The following is a 15,970-nucleotide window of genomic DNA, read 5'->3' on the forward strand; positions in this document are numbered from 1 at the left end:
TAGGGGGGAAGCTCTGGGTCCTACGGTCCGTGGTGTGGCTGGCTCGGGTTCCCTCCTTCTGTTTGTTCCTTTTGGGCCAGTCCTCCAGACCTCTTTTTGTTTCCCATTTCTCTTGTGTGAGCAAACGGCTGATTATCAATAAATGCTCGTTACCAAGTACCGGTTATTGCGTGTATTCTGTCACGTTGCGGGTCTCAGCACGAGCCACTACCGCAGAGTAGAGGTTGGGGCCGTAACAACATGTCCAAGACACTGTGAAATGTACTTTGCACTTCAATGGAGTAATACAAAGTTAAAATGGGCATTTTCTTTGTTTTTCTTTGTTGATTGAGCTGATTGAATTGTGTAGTTATGGTAACATCCCAGTTAACTATAGTCAGATTTACAATATATTATCTTATTATTTAGATTTGTATATTTACAGTAAATTACTGGCTACTGTGTTGCATTACTTCTACAGTAATAGTGTGAAAATACAGGTAATTACTGTAATCTATGAACAGCAAGGTACCATAATACCACAGCTCTGTACTGCTATATCACAGTAATTCCATGGGCATGTCAACTGTAAAGTCACAGTATTTAGTTGTACTTTTATTCTAATTTACTGTAAAATATCTACAGTAAATTACTGTGAAATATTTACAGTCAATTACTGTGAAATATTTACAGTCAATTACTGTGAAATATTTACAGCAAATTACTGTGAAATCCATGCAACTAGTAGCCAGTAATTTACTGTCATTTTACAGCCAAACATTTTACAGTGTGTTTACTGAGGGTGTTCTATGATTAACACACAATTAATCCAGCTTAAACATATTTTATACAATTTATGGTGTGCGTTTTATTTCCACAATAAATGTGCGTTTGAGACTTTAGAAAGACAAGTGTAATACCTTGAAACAAAAAGAAAGTCACTAAAAAGCACTATTTATTCTAATATACCTAATATAAGTGACTGGTTTTTATCAGAAAAGCTTTATCAGAAAAATGCTGCTGCACAGAGCAGAAGGGAAACACATCAGCGGCAGCAGAGGAAAAGGGAAACCCAGTAGAGGATGTCCCACTGTTCTCGTCCTGTAGAATGGAGCTGCTGCTGGATGAAACACGTGTCAACATTTTAGGAATAAACGAAAACAAGTGTACACTTTTTTTTCTTTGAAGTGTACTTTTTAAAAATGTAACAGAGATTCCGGCAACATGCGCAGATTTGTGGTTTAATGTATGTTGCGTTGGTTTGAATCAGACTTGCTGCTTTGCTGACACAGCAGCTTACAGAACAGGAAATGGAAGATGCTGGTAACAGTCTGAAGCTGAGTGTAGGAATCTCTCGTTTGGTGTGAAGACCTTTCTAAGTTCCTCTGTCCCACAGGAGGTCAGATGAAGTTCCTCTGACTCACTGGTGTCCTGCCAATGTGTCTGTCGGTGTCAGTTATAGTGCGAATACTGTTTTTAAAGGTTAATTTTAATCGTTTTGACAACATAAATACGAGCTATATTCACAAGAAAGGTTCAAGTCATATACTGTACGGTATGTGTCTGTCTATGTTTCCTTCCTTTACATCCTATTCTCATACAAAATAGAGACAACTCAAACACTGAACGTTGTTTTATTTTTTTGGCAGATATTGTGATTATCTCACTTCTTGGTTTTGGGCAATTTTAGTATAAAACATTTTTACTTTTTTTTTTTTTTTATCATACATTTTTTATTGCAACATCTTCAATTTACAACACAGTACAGAAGACAATTCAGGTTGCACAAGATTTTTGGATTAATTCAATCCTATCCCTCTATCCTACATCCCACCAACCACCGGGGCTATAACTGACATTTTTAATTATAAATGTGTCTATACTTGGCCTTTGTCAAATTGCGTAACTACCTATCAATAGTTATAGTATAAAAAAATAACTTCATGTGCCGCTGTATAGCTCAGTGCTTACTATGGCAGCCCATGTACTCAGTCGCTGCTGCGGCCTTTCCCTTCCACCTCCCTTATCTTTTATTTCTTCTATCAATGTTGTTATTCCCCTTCTCACTCATACTGTATCTTTCCTCTCCTCCATCTTGCTGTTAAGAGCCAATCAGCAGCCTGTGTCTTCACAACCTGGAATAAATGACCATTGGTTGTTAGAGGCAGCGCTTCCCTGATCCTTATTTGATGTATTTTCTGTAATCTTTTTTTGTACGAGTCCTTTTAAATCTTAAACCTGTTATAATCCATCAGTATTTGTGTGGCCTCAGGTTTGATCCGGGGCCTAAGGGCTTAGCAGTTAATATATTCGCAGCAATCCAACAGTAATTCACCGTAAATGGATTTATATGAACATGGCTGACAGATGGTTTGCAAAGTGATCAGGCTAATATCGGTATGGTGGCTTAAACACGACCATCGTGCCGCGACCTCACAGTGGATGAGATTATATTTGAGATCACAGAGAAACAAAGCACACACTCTGCGTTCATATGCACTCTTCATCCAGATGATTTATGCTGCTGCTGCTGCTGCAGAGCTGTGGTCATTGACCTTGTTGGAGGCTATATTTGACTTTCGCATGCTATTGTCCTCCTGGGTAGAATTGCATTATGGGATCATGAAGGGTACATAATCAGGTCAGGAAAGGATAAGGTTGATTGTTTCCACTGTAGTTTTGTATTTGTCCTTGGGGTTGAATTGGTGTCAGGTGAGCTAATATAACCTAAACAAAGCATTAATTCGCACTTGGTAAATGTCACAGCAGTATAGGTAATTGTTAAGAAAATATCACTTGTCACCAGCTTGATCTTCAATATCAGGATACATGTATTGATTGTCCTTGCAAGAATGGAAGTAGTCATCAGATACAGAGCTGCATGGGACAAACTAGTTCCCTGAATAGTGTCCTTCACATGCGTACAAGAGAGGGTGTATCACAGTCACAAGATGCAGGAATACCGGTTCAAAGCAGTATTCAATGTTTTGTTAAGCTCAGCTAAGGCCCACGTAAGCAATAAACATGACAGTCATATGTCTATCTCCATCATATGCCTAAAACAGTATGTCCTGACAAGGTAATCATACATCCGGTTATGTACACAGCTACGTCGGGCCTTTGTTATCATGTGCTACTCTGATATTGGAAGAGTACATTCAGAATTTCCCAAAAGTAATCTTTACCCACACATCCTTTGTTCTGAATGCTACTGTATGTTTGTGTGTGCCCCGCTAATGTTTATAATGAAACATCTACGCTCATCACATCACTCTACCCTGATCACATTACTGATGTCTCTTTTCTTTTGCAGAGATTATGAATGATGTCATCAAGAAGGTGAAGAAGAAGGGAGAATGGAAGGTAAGACACGGTTTGCAGATATTGCTTCATTTAAATAACACTGTTTCATTGTCAGTGACGTAATTAACTGTGGTTCAATATTTAGTCACACACTTTGTATAGTAACTGTTTTATTTCCTGTTGCCAGGCACTGATCGTGGACCAGCTGAGCATGAGGATGTTGTCGTCCTGCTGCAAGATGACAGACATCATGACGGAGGGCATCACCAGTAAGAGACCACCATCACATCCTCTGCACGGTTGACATTGTTGTTTGTGTGTTCCTCTGTAACCGTTTATTTTCTCTAGTTGTGGAGGACATCATGAAGAGACGAGAGCCTCTTCCCAGCCTGGAGGCCATTTACCTGATTACACCCACAGAGAAGGTACACTCTCTCCTCTCATGTTCATAGTGTATATTTAGAGGTGTGTCATGGCAGCAGGAAGCCGCCGTGTGTCCAAACACTCGCCTGTTTACTCAGCTATATTGGCAATACCATGATGGAGCAGTAGAGCATTGCCAAAGCAGCTTGAGGTCTACAGTGTGCCTTGAATATGATCTGCAATATACGTACAACGACATACAGAATAACAAATGGTTTGCACATTGCTACATATTACACCAAAATGAAAGAAGCATTAAGCATTTTCAAAACTTATAATTAGAAAATAAAGGGATAAACAGCGAGTATAATTATATGAGATGCAGTTTAACAATTCGTATGTATAGGCAATAGAAGAACATACTTATATTTAGGATTTTACGTACCTACTGATCCAATGTATACTTAACAATGACAACAGTGCTTTGGGAAAAGTAGACCAGGGGATATGTAGGCTAAACTAGATAGTGATTCATGACTTGACAGTCCTAATTAAATAACATTTCCCCTGAAAAATACTCAAATGCAAAGACTGAAAAAACTGAATTATTGACTTTATATAGGAGGACTAATACTTAACTTAAACAAAGTGCTGACAAATAAGCTCTGACATTATATGCTGAGCAAATCTTTTTAAATGTATTTATAGCTGTATATATTTCATTTGGTCATTTAGTGGTTTAAGTAAAGGCTTTGGCACTATCATTTCAAAGTGTTATTCAAATAAAGCCCGAATGAATTGCACCTATAGTGTATTCAACACACTTATATGAACTCTGTTGTCTCCCCTCAGTCGGTCCACACCCTCATCGCAGACTTCAAAGACCCTCACTCAGCTAAATACAAGGCAGCCCATGTTTTCTTCACTGACTGTGAGTACTGTAGATACATGAAGACTTGATCCACATTACTGTATGTAGTGCACTGTTTAAGTTGTAAAACTTCTGAGCAGGCAGGACATGGTTTTAGGGTTTGTGTATTTAAACATAACATACTTTCTAGCTCCTGTGCAGTGATGATAGATGAGCTTAATTGTATTAAAAGTATGGAGCTGCTTTGAAGGTACATTTACCTTTTTATTTAAATATGTAGGGAGTTAGAAACGTCATTGTTATCTAGTCTGCTGTTCAGAAAAGGGTGAGGTAGGCAGGTAAACATCTCAAAACTGACTTCATAGGTCAATGAAATATGTTGTAATTTTATTTTAAATATATTATTGAGACCGAGGAATTTGAATTCCTCAATCCATACATATGCTTGCCATTATATCTCATTGTTTTCATCTATTTTCCACCTCACCAGCCTGCCCCGATCCTCTCTTCAATGAGCTAACAAAGAGCCGTGCTTCCAAAACCATCAAGACTCTGACGGAGATCAACATCGCCTTCTTGCCCTACGAGTCTCAGGTAAATATCCAGCTGTGCCTCACAGTGCTGTTAGAGAACACAGTTTCAAAAGGATATCCCACAAATATTTGAAAACACAAGTATGCATACCAATTGCTTAATAAATCCTACATAAAGATTGCTTATTGCACCCTGGATTGTTATATCTTTTTGCAATTATTCTCCAGTCGTTTTTCCTCTGAGCAAGGAATGAATAAAAGATGGTTTTCTGTAATTCTTTGTTAGTGATTAAGTGAAGATAGAGAGATACAGAGATAGAAAGCCCAAGTTGGAGCGTTGAGAGATCGATTGGTGGGAGGAGAGAGATAGAGAAAGGACACAGCCAGGAATAGTAACAGGGAGGGTAATGGTTGTTAGAGGATGGATGAAAAGAGACGGAGAGAGTAGATAGAAACACAGATACACACTCAGATGGTCACTTAATGCTGCTGACTCAGCAGTCACACTATATACTGCCAGACTGTTCCAGAAGGACTCACATTTGTCACATTGCCTCTCCTCCTTCTGCTTGCTTCTCCATCCTTGCTATATTTCCAAATTCCTGCCTTCGTCATTTTTCTCCTCCTCCCCCTCCCTACGGTTTTTTTTATGTACCACCATTCCTCCATCCTTGCCTTTGCACGTAGCATGCTCTCTGCGCTCCATTTATTATTACCCTTCTTCCTTTTTTCTAAATGTCCCCCCCCCTCTACACACCTCTCTCCTCCTGTCCATCATCTACCCATCACTCTCTGAAGATGCTGCTATGCCCACAATGCTTTGCTTCCCTCCTGTCTACTCTCATTAATTCAGAGTCAGTGGTTTTCTGCTCCAGGCATAATGCTGCCTCATAGCCCCGCCCACACACTGATGCTCTCACGCTATTGGATGAGTAAGGATCCACACAGCAGGCTGTAGCCAATGGGAGCTGAGCTAACATAGAGACTGCAGGAGTGAGGTCATGTGACTGAAGACAGATGGGGTGGGAGGAGGGAGTGGTAGTGAGTGATGCAGGAGAGGAGAGGAAAGGAAATGAACAAATGACATAGAGAGCAGAAAAGGTGAGAAGATGAGAAGACGCAGAAAGACAAAGAGAGGCGAGAGGAACAATGAAATGAAAACAAGAGAAGATAGGATATTAGATAAGAGGGAAGTGAGAAGGATAAATAAGAAAGCAGAGAAGAAAGCAAGGACATTACAGGTGAAAGGAATAGAGGGGAGGAAATGTCAGGATAGGAGAGGAAAGAAACGGGGGTTAAGGTGAAAAGGATAAACAACAACATAAAGAGAGAACAGAAAATAAGATTTTATGTAACGCCGCCATGTTTGATATTATCACACTTCAAGCTTGTCTACAAGGTTACATGTAAAAAACTGTGTTTCCACAATGAGTGTAGTTCCCATTCTCCATGATAGTCTTTTGTCATGATCAAATCCGCTTTCACATCATAATACTTCCTGAAATCTGTTCCTGACCAACATGGTGCACAGAACACCAAAACAGAAACATGTAAAATAATCTCAAATCAATGAAAAAGGGAAGCAGTAGTCTAACTTGCGTCCATGTTTGTGTGTGCAGGTGTACTCTCTGGACAATGCAGACGCCTTCCACAGTTTCTACAGCCCCCATAAGACCCAGCTGAAGAACCCGGTGATGGAGAGGCTGGCGGAGCAGCTAGCCACGCTCTGCGCCACCCTGAAGGAGTACCCTGCCGTCAGATACCGAGGGTGAGCAGCAGGGGGCGCTGTGTAGAGGCAGCTGTGGGTACAGGAAGCGCTCACAAACTAAAGACGTTCCTTTTAGTGGTTGGAAAGATAGCTCATTTTGACAGAAAACATAACGTTTACATGACAGTGAGGATATCAGCCTGTATTTAAAAAGTTGCGATCAGTGATTTTTTTTTAAACTGAGACCACATTTTAAAACCTCACTCAAAAGTAAGGAATTATTACCATTTATCACTTTACAGAAGTGAGTTAAGGGGACTTTCTAAGCTGGTTTTGAGGAGTAGCTTTTTTAGTCTTCTCAATGTCCTTTGGAGAAATAGAGGGGTATCCTGTCTGTCTATCACTTAAATGCTGACCATCCCTCTATCTTGTGTCCTCCTGTCAGAGAGTACAAGGACAATGCCACCCTGGCCCAGCTGGTTCAGGACAAACTGGACGCCTACAAGGCTGATGACCCCACCATGGGAGAGGTGAGCTTAGAGGAACTCATTTTTTACCCCGTTCTACTTAAATACAGTCACTTCAATGCTCAATGATTATCATATTGTTCTTGCAAAAATATGTATCCTGGAAGTCACACAGTTATCACTCCTTTCATCCCTGTATGGTTGTGTCTGTATAGGGTCCAGATAAGGCCCGCTCACAGCTGATCATCCTGGACCGGGCGTTCGACCCTGTCTCTCCAGTCCTGCACGAGCTCACCTTCCAGGCCATGGGCTACGACCTGCTGCCCATCGAGAACGACGTCTACAAGTATGAAACTATTACTATACATCGCAAATGGCATACATTTTGGCAAGGGTCTGAGTCTATTCACCACCTCATCTTCTTTAAAAAGTCTATCATAAACTGTGAAGCCAAAATACAGACTGCCACAACAGCAGTGGCATTAATGACATTAAAAGGATTACAGTATTAGTTATGTTTAGGAATAATAGTATAATCTTATGACATGTATAGGACATTGTTTTCCTCTAAGGACATGATAGCAGGATGGACAATGCTTAAGGTACAGGTTAAAGCTGCAGTAAGCAGAATCTATCAAATATGAATATCTGCTTCAATCACACATTTAAATGATATATTCTAAATGAGTGTCTTTATCTCTTCAGATATGAGACGAGTGGCATTGGAGACTCTCGTGAGAAAGAGGTTCTGCTGCATGAAGACGATGACCTGTGGGTGAGCCTGAGACACAAACACATAGCTGAGGTGTCCCAGTAAGTACTTTTACTCCTACTGTATATTATATATATTCCTCATACTCTTTAAAGCTGTGGATACACACTTACACAATCTAACATTGTCATCAGGGAAGTGACTCGCCAGCTGAAGGACTTTTCAGCCAGCAAGAGGATGAACACTGGGGAGAAGGTAAAGTTGATACTGAACATCCAGTATAGCCAATATATTGGTAGCACAGTGTTAATAGCATGTTTGATCACTTCTGGGATTGCTCTTTGCAAAGTAGTGAAGATGTCAAAATCTCCAGTCAAATGTTAAGTATAAAGAACAACTTTATTTAAATGCCAATGCTTTTTGGCCTGTGTGGTTTGTGGTAGCTGCTATTTGTCTATTTAACAATATTTTGTGCTGAATTCTCAATATTTTTCTTTTGTTTCAACAGACCACAATGAGGGATCTGTCCCAGATGCTGAAGAAGATGCCTCAGTACCAGAAGGAGCTCAGCAAGGTGTGTGTGTGTGTGTGTGTGTGTGTGTGTGTGTGTGTGTGTGTGTGTGTGTGTGTGTGTGTGTGTGTGTGTGTGTGTGTGTGTGTGTGTGTGTGTGTGTGTGTGTGTGTGTGTGTGTGTGTGTGTGTGTGGCCTAGCATTACTATACTTGTGGGGACCTAAATCTGTTTACACAGTCACGTGTGGGGACTCGCCTCCCTTATGGGGACAAATTGGAGGTCCCCATGCGGGGAATCATTAATTTTAGGGTGAAGACTCGGTTAGGTTTAGGATTAGGGTAAGGTTAAGGTTAAGGGTTCGGTATGTGATGGTTAAGGTTAGGATAAGTCTCCAGGAAATGCATGTAAGTCAATGTAATGTCCCCTGAAGTGATGTATACATGGTGTGTGTGTGTGTGTGTGTGTTGTGTGTTTATAAGAATGTGTGTGAAAGTGATTCTGACCCTGTGTGTGTTATGTTTTCAGTACTCCACCCATCTGCAGCTGGCTGAGGACTGCATGAAGCATTACCAGGGAACAGTGGACAAAGCTGTGCCGTGTGGAACAGGTGTGAGATCAGAAAGAGAAAACACTTGATGGAGAGAGTATTCCTAAAGGAGAATATTGTGATAGGCGTGCACAAGTATAAATAATGCAACTATTTCTGTAATCCCAATTGGTATAAAATAAAATGCTTTTACAATCCCTAGACATGTGTATCTGAGGGTTTTAAGTGAGAAACATGATGTGATACCTGGGTTCTGTGTTGCAGGATCTGGCTATGGGCACAGACGCTGAGGGAGAGAAGATCAAAGACCCCATGAGGGCCATCGTGCCCATCCTGCTCGATGCCAACGTCACCACGTACGACAAGATCCGCATCATCCTGCTCTACATTTTCCTCAAAAATGGTAAGAAGTGGCTACAGGCGCCATTATGAATCAATTCTTAAGTTTATAAAACTCTGCTCTGCTATCTGTCCAAGTAAAAGCCATTACTTACTGTGCATTGACATAGACATGATGAAATGCTCAGACTACAGGAATATTAACCTGGTTATTCACCAAGATCAGACTTCTCATTTAAACTTCTCCTTTCTATATTTATTATATATATAATAGGTATACAGGTCACAAAAAGTATAGTGTACATTTTAAGTTTCAATGAAATTGTTATTTTTGCACTCGAGTTACAAAACATGACTTCCCTTTCATCGAGCTGAGCATATTAAATGTAAGCATACAGTCTTCTCAGTTATAAGGTGTGTGTGTGTGTGTGTGTGTGTGTGTTTGTGTGTGTGTCTGTGTGTGTGTGTGTCTGTGTGTGTTCGTTCAGGCATCACGGAGGAGAACCTGAACAAGCTGATCCAGCACGCTCAGATCCCCCCTGAGGACAGCGAGATCATCACCAACATGGCTCACCTGGGCGTCCCCATCGTCACAGATGTAAGACCCTCCCTGGCCATCTATACTCTGTCTGACAGCTTTTGTTACAAGTGACTTTTCAGATTATATTTGTTTTTTCAGCTCAAAACAATGTCTGTTGAATCAGAATTAAGATGTTTCTTATAAACTGAAGGATTATGTTTTTTTTAAGGATTACAACTGTCATAACTGTTCTGAAACACCTTGTATATAATAGTAAAACACTTACAGGAAGTATTTTACTACACCATTAATACTATTACTTTATTACTATTAATTCATTTTGCTGATATAACTCTATTGTTTTACTCAAAAAAGGTTTTATATGCAGGACTTTTACTTGTAGGGTTACGTGTGGAATAGTACTTTTCCTGCATTAAGGAAATACTTGTATTTATTCTGTCCTTCACATCCTTGTCTTGTTTCCCTCATCAGTCCACCCTCCGCCGAGGAAAGAAGTTGGACAGGAAGGAGCGTGTGAGCGAGCAGACCTATCAGCTGTCCCGCTGGACCCCACTGGTCAAGGACATCATGGAGGTTTGTTTCAAGGACCAGAATCACTATTTTAATGTTTGAATGTTTTATTTGTTTAGAGGCAACGTCCCTTTCAGCAGCTATATTGTATGTTTTTTTGCATTTGCAATGTGTATTTTTTTCAAGCAAATCTTAATTAAGGGTTGCATAAAAACACACTATTAATCTGAGCAGAGTGATCTGTTTTACAGTAGGCATACATCCACAACAACCTTAGCCAAACATCGGTTCTCCCAGCCTGGTTGTTATCAACTATATTTAGCCCCTTATTTGTGCCAAGCCAATTCTCCAATGGTCGTCCATGATGGAGCTAAACATGGTTGCTAAGAGACCTGGCACAACTGTAACAGCCCTTATTGAAGTGTGTGTGTGTGTGTGTGTGTGTGTGTGTGTGTGTGTGTGTGTGTGTGTGTGTGTGTGTGTGTGTGTGTGTGTGTGTGTGTGTGTGTGTGTGTGTGTGTGTGTGTGTGTGTGTGTGTGTGTGTGTGTGTGTGTGTGTGTGTGTGTGTGTGTGTGTGTGTGTGTGTGTGTGTGTGTGTGGTGTGTGTGTGTGTGGTGTGTGTGTGTGTGTGTGGTGTGTGTGTGTGTGTGTGTGTGTGTGTGTGTGTGTGTGTGTGTGTGTGTGTGTGTGTGTGTGTGTGTGTGTGTGTGTGGTGTGTGTGTGTGTGTGTGTGTGTGTGTGCTGTGTGTGTGTGTGTGTGTGTGTGTGTGTGTGTGTGTGTGTGTGTGTGTGTGTGTGTGTGTGTGTGGTGTGTGTGTGTGTGTGTGTGTGTGTGTGTGGGTTGGGTGTGTGTGTGTGTGTGTTCAAGGTGGACTATTGCTGATACAGATCTGTTTTGTCTTTTTATCCCCATGCAGGATGCTATTGAAGATAAGCTGGACACCAAGCACTACCCCTACATCTCCACCCGCTCCTCTGCCTCCTTCAGCACCACTGCTGTCAGGTACACACACACACACACACACACACACACACACACACACACACACACACACACACACACACACACACACACACACAGGCAGGCCTATTTACATATTAGGTACAGCGTGGCTTCTCATTGCATCGTCAATTACACAGACAGAAATGGATATAGATCAATAGTGAATTGGGAAGGGAAATGAGTCTCAGGAATCAATACTTTCCTCCAAAAAATGGAGTAAGGCCAACAGAGATGATACTGATGACTCTCAGGTAGTGAGTCGTATACGGATCACTGTGCAAAGATAGAAGGCATGACAACAACTTTTTTTGTTGGGTGATTTAAAAAAAAAAAAAAAGGTACTCTTATATGACAACATTCTTTATTTAGAAAACGTCAATAGAAAGAAAATAATAATTTGGTACAGCCCTAATGAAATATGAAACTCTTGAAATAGAAATATCACCCAAGGAAACTCAAACTCCAAAATGTGAGCAAGCCGACATTAGTACAAGTCGTCGATACTTCCCTCTGTGGGTTGCATGGAAGAGTGTGTGTGTATGAGGGGGAGGGATGAGCCCTGCTGATCCTTACACTGCAGTGTGTGTGGAAGCTGCTGGTGTGTATTGATTGTGAATCAAATCCTCTCCTGTTACAAACCGATCCTCCACATTAGCTGTCCCTCCCCCACAGACGGAAACACACCCAGCAATGAGGATCATATGTATCCATAACATTGAATGCCTTAACAGCTGTATTGTACTTAATACCATAATGATGTTATGTACATAGATGAGACGAGCTTTACAACTTGAATAACAGCTCCCTGTTTTTCTCTCTGCTCTGGCAGTGCTCGGTACGGACACTGGCATAAGAACAAGACTCCTGGAGAGTACCGCACCGGGCCGCGTGTCATGGTCTTCATCATCGGGGGCGCCTCCTTCAGCGAGATGCGCTGTGCCTATGAGGTCACACAGGCCAATGGGAAGTGGGAGGCCGTCATTGGTGAGTGGAGCAGCAGTAGGCGCTACTAGGTGCAGAGATTTTTCAGAGATACATCTATGACAAGCTTAAAGAGTAACTTGACACACCCTGAAAATCTAGTTTTGCTGACCTCTAGTGGTTTAACTTTGTAGCTTGATGTGGTGTTTATCATTAAAACCTTCAACCAGAAAAGCAGTTGCTTTTCAGCTTGGTGTTATGTAGTACATAGTGGATGTGTATCTAAGTTCAAAATGTTGTATAGAAAGTGTGGAAGCTGATAAGCTGCATCCTAGCAATCAGGTCTTACAAGGGACACAGAAGGTCAAAGCTTCTCAACGTGGAGACAGCTAAAAATATAAGGATGGAGGGGAAGAGAAATGTGTAGGAGACCACAGGAAGTGAGGTGAACAGACATTCAAACCCTGATGGGGAAGTGTAAGTCCAGTGCATTGAGAGAAAGATAAAGCTTTACTACCAGGGATGTCACAATACTAGAAATGTGGTTGTTGATACTAATACCAGGAAAAGCTAACATAAAACAATACAACCCATGTAATTCAATCATTTATTATGTTTGCAAACTGATTTTTATATAATATATAGTACATTTTTAATTTCTGTAAAAAAAAGAATATTTTGTCTGTGTTCAAAATCTTACTTGCTAAGTGAGTTATATACAAACCTGCGTAAATAAATCCTTTCGTCCAAAAGGAGTCTCAAGAAACTATTTTTTTAACCCACAATGACAAATCAGTCATTGTGCCCACAACACAGATCAGGAGAAAGGAAAATCCAGATCATGACTCATGACAGTCAAGCAGTTTAGGTGAAGTTCATGGAAGGTCTAGCCGTTACAACCCACCTATTGTGTGCAGTCTGTGATGTTAAAAAGCCCTTTATGTAGTCTGTGTGATAAATGGGAAATGTCTTGTTAGTTTCTGTTGTGCTCTGCTTCAGCTGTTGTCTTTAAAAACAACTGTTGTCTTTAAATTGCAGCGCCCCCATGTCTTTTTCTGTGTCTGTTGTTTTCTTTACTGTGCAACATGGCGATTGTATGTATTTGTGTGAACTGTCGGTGGACGAGTGTGTCTCTGTGTGTGTGTGTGTGTGTGTGTGTGTGTGTGTGTTGTGTGTATATGTGTGTATGTACGACAGTTTTTTGTAACCCTTTTTTGTTTTCGGAGCGAGTGGGGGAGGGGGCGTGGCATGTGCTGAGAGACGAGTGGTGAAGCCGCCTCTGTTCCTCCACAGGTTCCACCCACATGCTCACCCCCACCAAATTCTTAAAGGACCTCCAGCACCCCGACTTCCGAGAGTCCACTAGGGTGTCCTTTGAGGAAGCAGAAACACCAGCCGAGTGAGGCAGAGACAGATTGGGAGGGAGGGAGAGAGAAATCACACTGAAAAAAGTAAAGGCAGCCGCACAAAGAAGCCCTTTCTGAACCTTCGCAGCACAAGGGCTTCCTCCCTGTTCTTCTTCTTTGAACACTCAGTACTGTTCTATGTAACTCCACCCTCCTCCCCCCTGTCCCTCAGGGATGGGCACCCACCGACCTTTCCCCACTACATGGGCCGCTCCATCATAGTTTAGTCCCTTTATACTGAGAGTTAGCCAATCACAGTGAGAGTCCATCTCTTCAATCAGGTGTAACCTGTCTGTTGTCAGGAAGGCTGAATCCAAATCGTCAACCACTCCAAATCTAAAAGTTAGCAAGAGGGCGAGTCTGGAATGTGACGTTATATATTTTTTATTAGCACAAAAGTCTAATTTCCACTGCATTTTTAGCTTGACTCAACTCAACTCTTGGCACCAGGTATTTTCTTTTATATGTTTTCCTCTGCAGAAAGCATTCCTTTATTGTAGGCACGATTCTACAACTGTTTTGACATCACCTTCTACAGTACAGCACACACACTGATACAGAGATGCAACAAATGCCTGCAGGGCCCTTGTTTTCAGGGGCATGTGTTCTGACAGACTTGACATGAAGAGGGTGATCACGTCACAGTACGTGTGACGGAGGACCTTGCAGGCCCTCAAGCCCACATTTGGATTCAGCCCAATCAAAGTCTGTGGTGTAGAGCGGCCATGTCTGAGGGCGTCGTGACCCCATCCCTGCTGCCTCCTCCCATCATCTCAGCTGGGTGGATTAAATCGCCCTTCGACCACCACCCAAAGGCCCTTTGAGCCTGAGGAACACTCACCCCAGATTTAATCTACCCCCGAGATCCATCTTTATCCGTTTTTACTGTCTGATTATTTTTCGAAATATCCCTTCGCAAAGTCAATCACTTTGTTTTGTTCCTGGTTTTTCCACATCCAGACAGCTCTTTGACTTAATGTAGGATTTCAAAGAAGGATCCTCTCCTTTATCCCTTGTGTATTTGATTTCCTTTGACTCACAGTCGTCTGACTCCGTCTACGTCACTCTCTCTCAGTCCCCATCACATGCTCACATGACTCAAGGCTCCTCTGCAGAGGGACACTAAATATTAGCAAAATATCTCCTTTATCATGGTTATACTTTCAGGGCGCTGACACTCAGGGCACATTTTGGGGGCAGAAAGGAAGCTGTCGGGGAACAATCATTTCAGAAGTGTTCAGTGCAGTTGCCCAAAAGTTGTCCCTTTGTGTCAGCGCCTCTCATATGCCTCTCTGCTGACAGAGTCTGAGGATGTAGCAATGTTCCACCTGATATGCTTTAGCAACCAATTCAAAAGAAAAGATGCCGCAAATGTCCAACAGCTGCAACTAATCCCCCCCCCCCCCCCCCCCCCCCCTTAATGTAGGAAACTAAATTGCATCACCTGCTAACAGACTTTACTCTACAAGTTTCCAGCTACATTTAATCATCATTTTTGAGAAATCCTTCTGACAAACAAACACATGGGGACACTCAAAACATAACCTCCTTGGCTCAGGTAACAGATTATACTTGTGTCCATGACCCCCCCCCATTGCCTGTTTTTGTAGATTATTAGCAAGGCTACCTCTAAACACACATTCACCCTAAAGACTGTAGTACCTGGGCATCCATCTCATTCCTGACTAATCTGCTAAAGCGATATCGTAACAAACCCACGTTTGGTTTTCTCAGTAAGCAGCTCTCACCATCAGCAGTATGGCTGCCCCCCCCCCCCCCCCCCCATACTGCTGCATTCAACACTTCCTGAGCAAAATGGCCATCACCTACTAAAACAACTCCTTGTTTTTGATATGCTATTTTGGTACAATAATGTAATGTAGTGGCGTAGGAGGTGTTGTGTTTCTGGCCCACGAAGCTGTGTGTTTGGGGAACAGCAGAGAAGCAGACGAGGCCCGTCTGACAGTAACCTCTATGGCCCGCACTAAACCCCCCCCACGACCCCGCATCACCATAACGACCCAACTCGAGATGGGCTTGCCTCTTTCTCTTCTGTTTTCCCGTTGACTACCTCCACTTCCTGTTCTGACCCCTCACAGGGTCCGGCCTAGTTTGCCTGTGTTTCAGGTAAATCAAACCAAACTGGAGGAAACACGCAGCTTTGCAACAGAAACAAACCAATGTAGGCCAATGTACTGTTACAATGTTGGACAGGTGTGAGGAGTAAATCAAATGCTTTGTTTGTCTTTTTTT

General features: G+C 41.9%; 1 protein-coding gene across 1 annotated transcript in view; it reads left to right on the plus strand.

Moving 5' to 3' along the window:
* LOC117539963 (syntaxin-binding protein 1-like) overlaps window positions 1-15,970 on the plus strand; it is a 30,305-nt gene that overhangs the window by 11,221 nt on the left and 3,114 nt on the right. Inside the window, 18 exon segments of the mRNA XM_034206339.1 lie at window positions 3,293-3,342; window positions 3,470-3,551; window positions 3,631-3,707; window positions 4,498-4,576; window positions 5,007-5,110; window positions 6,669-6,817; window positions 7,203-7,287; window positions 7,440-7,570; window positions 7,930-8,037; window positions 8,131-8,191; window positions 8,445-8,510; window positions 8,975-9,034; window positions 9,036-9,056; window positions 9,261-9,399; window positions 9,824-9,933; window positions 10,348-10,449; window positions 11,305-11,390; window positions 12,220-12,374. Coding sequence (XP_034062230.1) covers window positions 3,293-3,342; window positions 3,470-3,551; window positions 3,631-3,707; window positions 4,498-4,576; window positions 5,007-5,110; window positions 6,669-6,817; window positions 7,203-7,287; window positions 7,440-7,570; window positions 7,930-8,037; window positions 8,131-8,191; window positions 8,445-8,510; window positions 8,975-9,034; window positions 9,036-9,056; window positions 9,261-9,399; window positions 9,824-9,933; window positions 10,348-10,449; window positions 11,305-11,390; window positions 12,220-12,374 — 1,665 coding nt within the window.

This window comes from Gymnodraco acuticeps, unplaced genomic scaffold, assembly GCF_902827175.1.
Source record: "Gymnodraco acuticeps unplaced genomic scaffold, fGymAcu1.1, whole genome shotgun sequence".
In the NCBI taxonomy this organism is placed as follows: Eukaryota; Metazoa; Chordata; class Actinopteri; order Perciformes; family Bathydraconidae; genus Gymnodraco; species Gymnodraco acuticeps.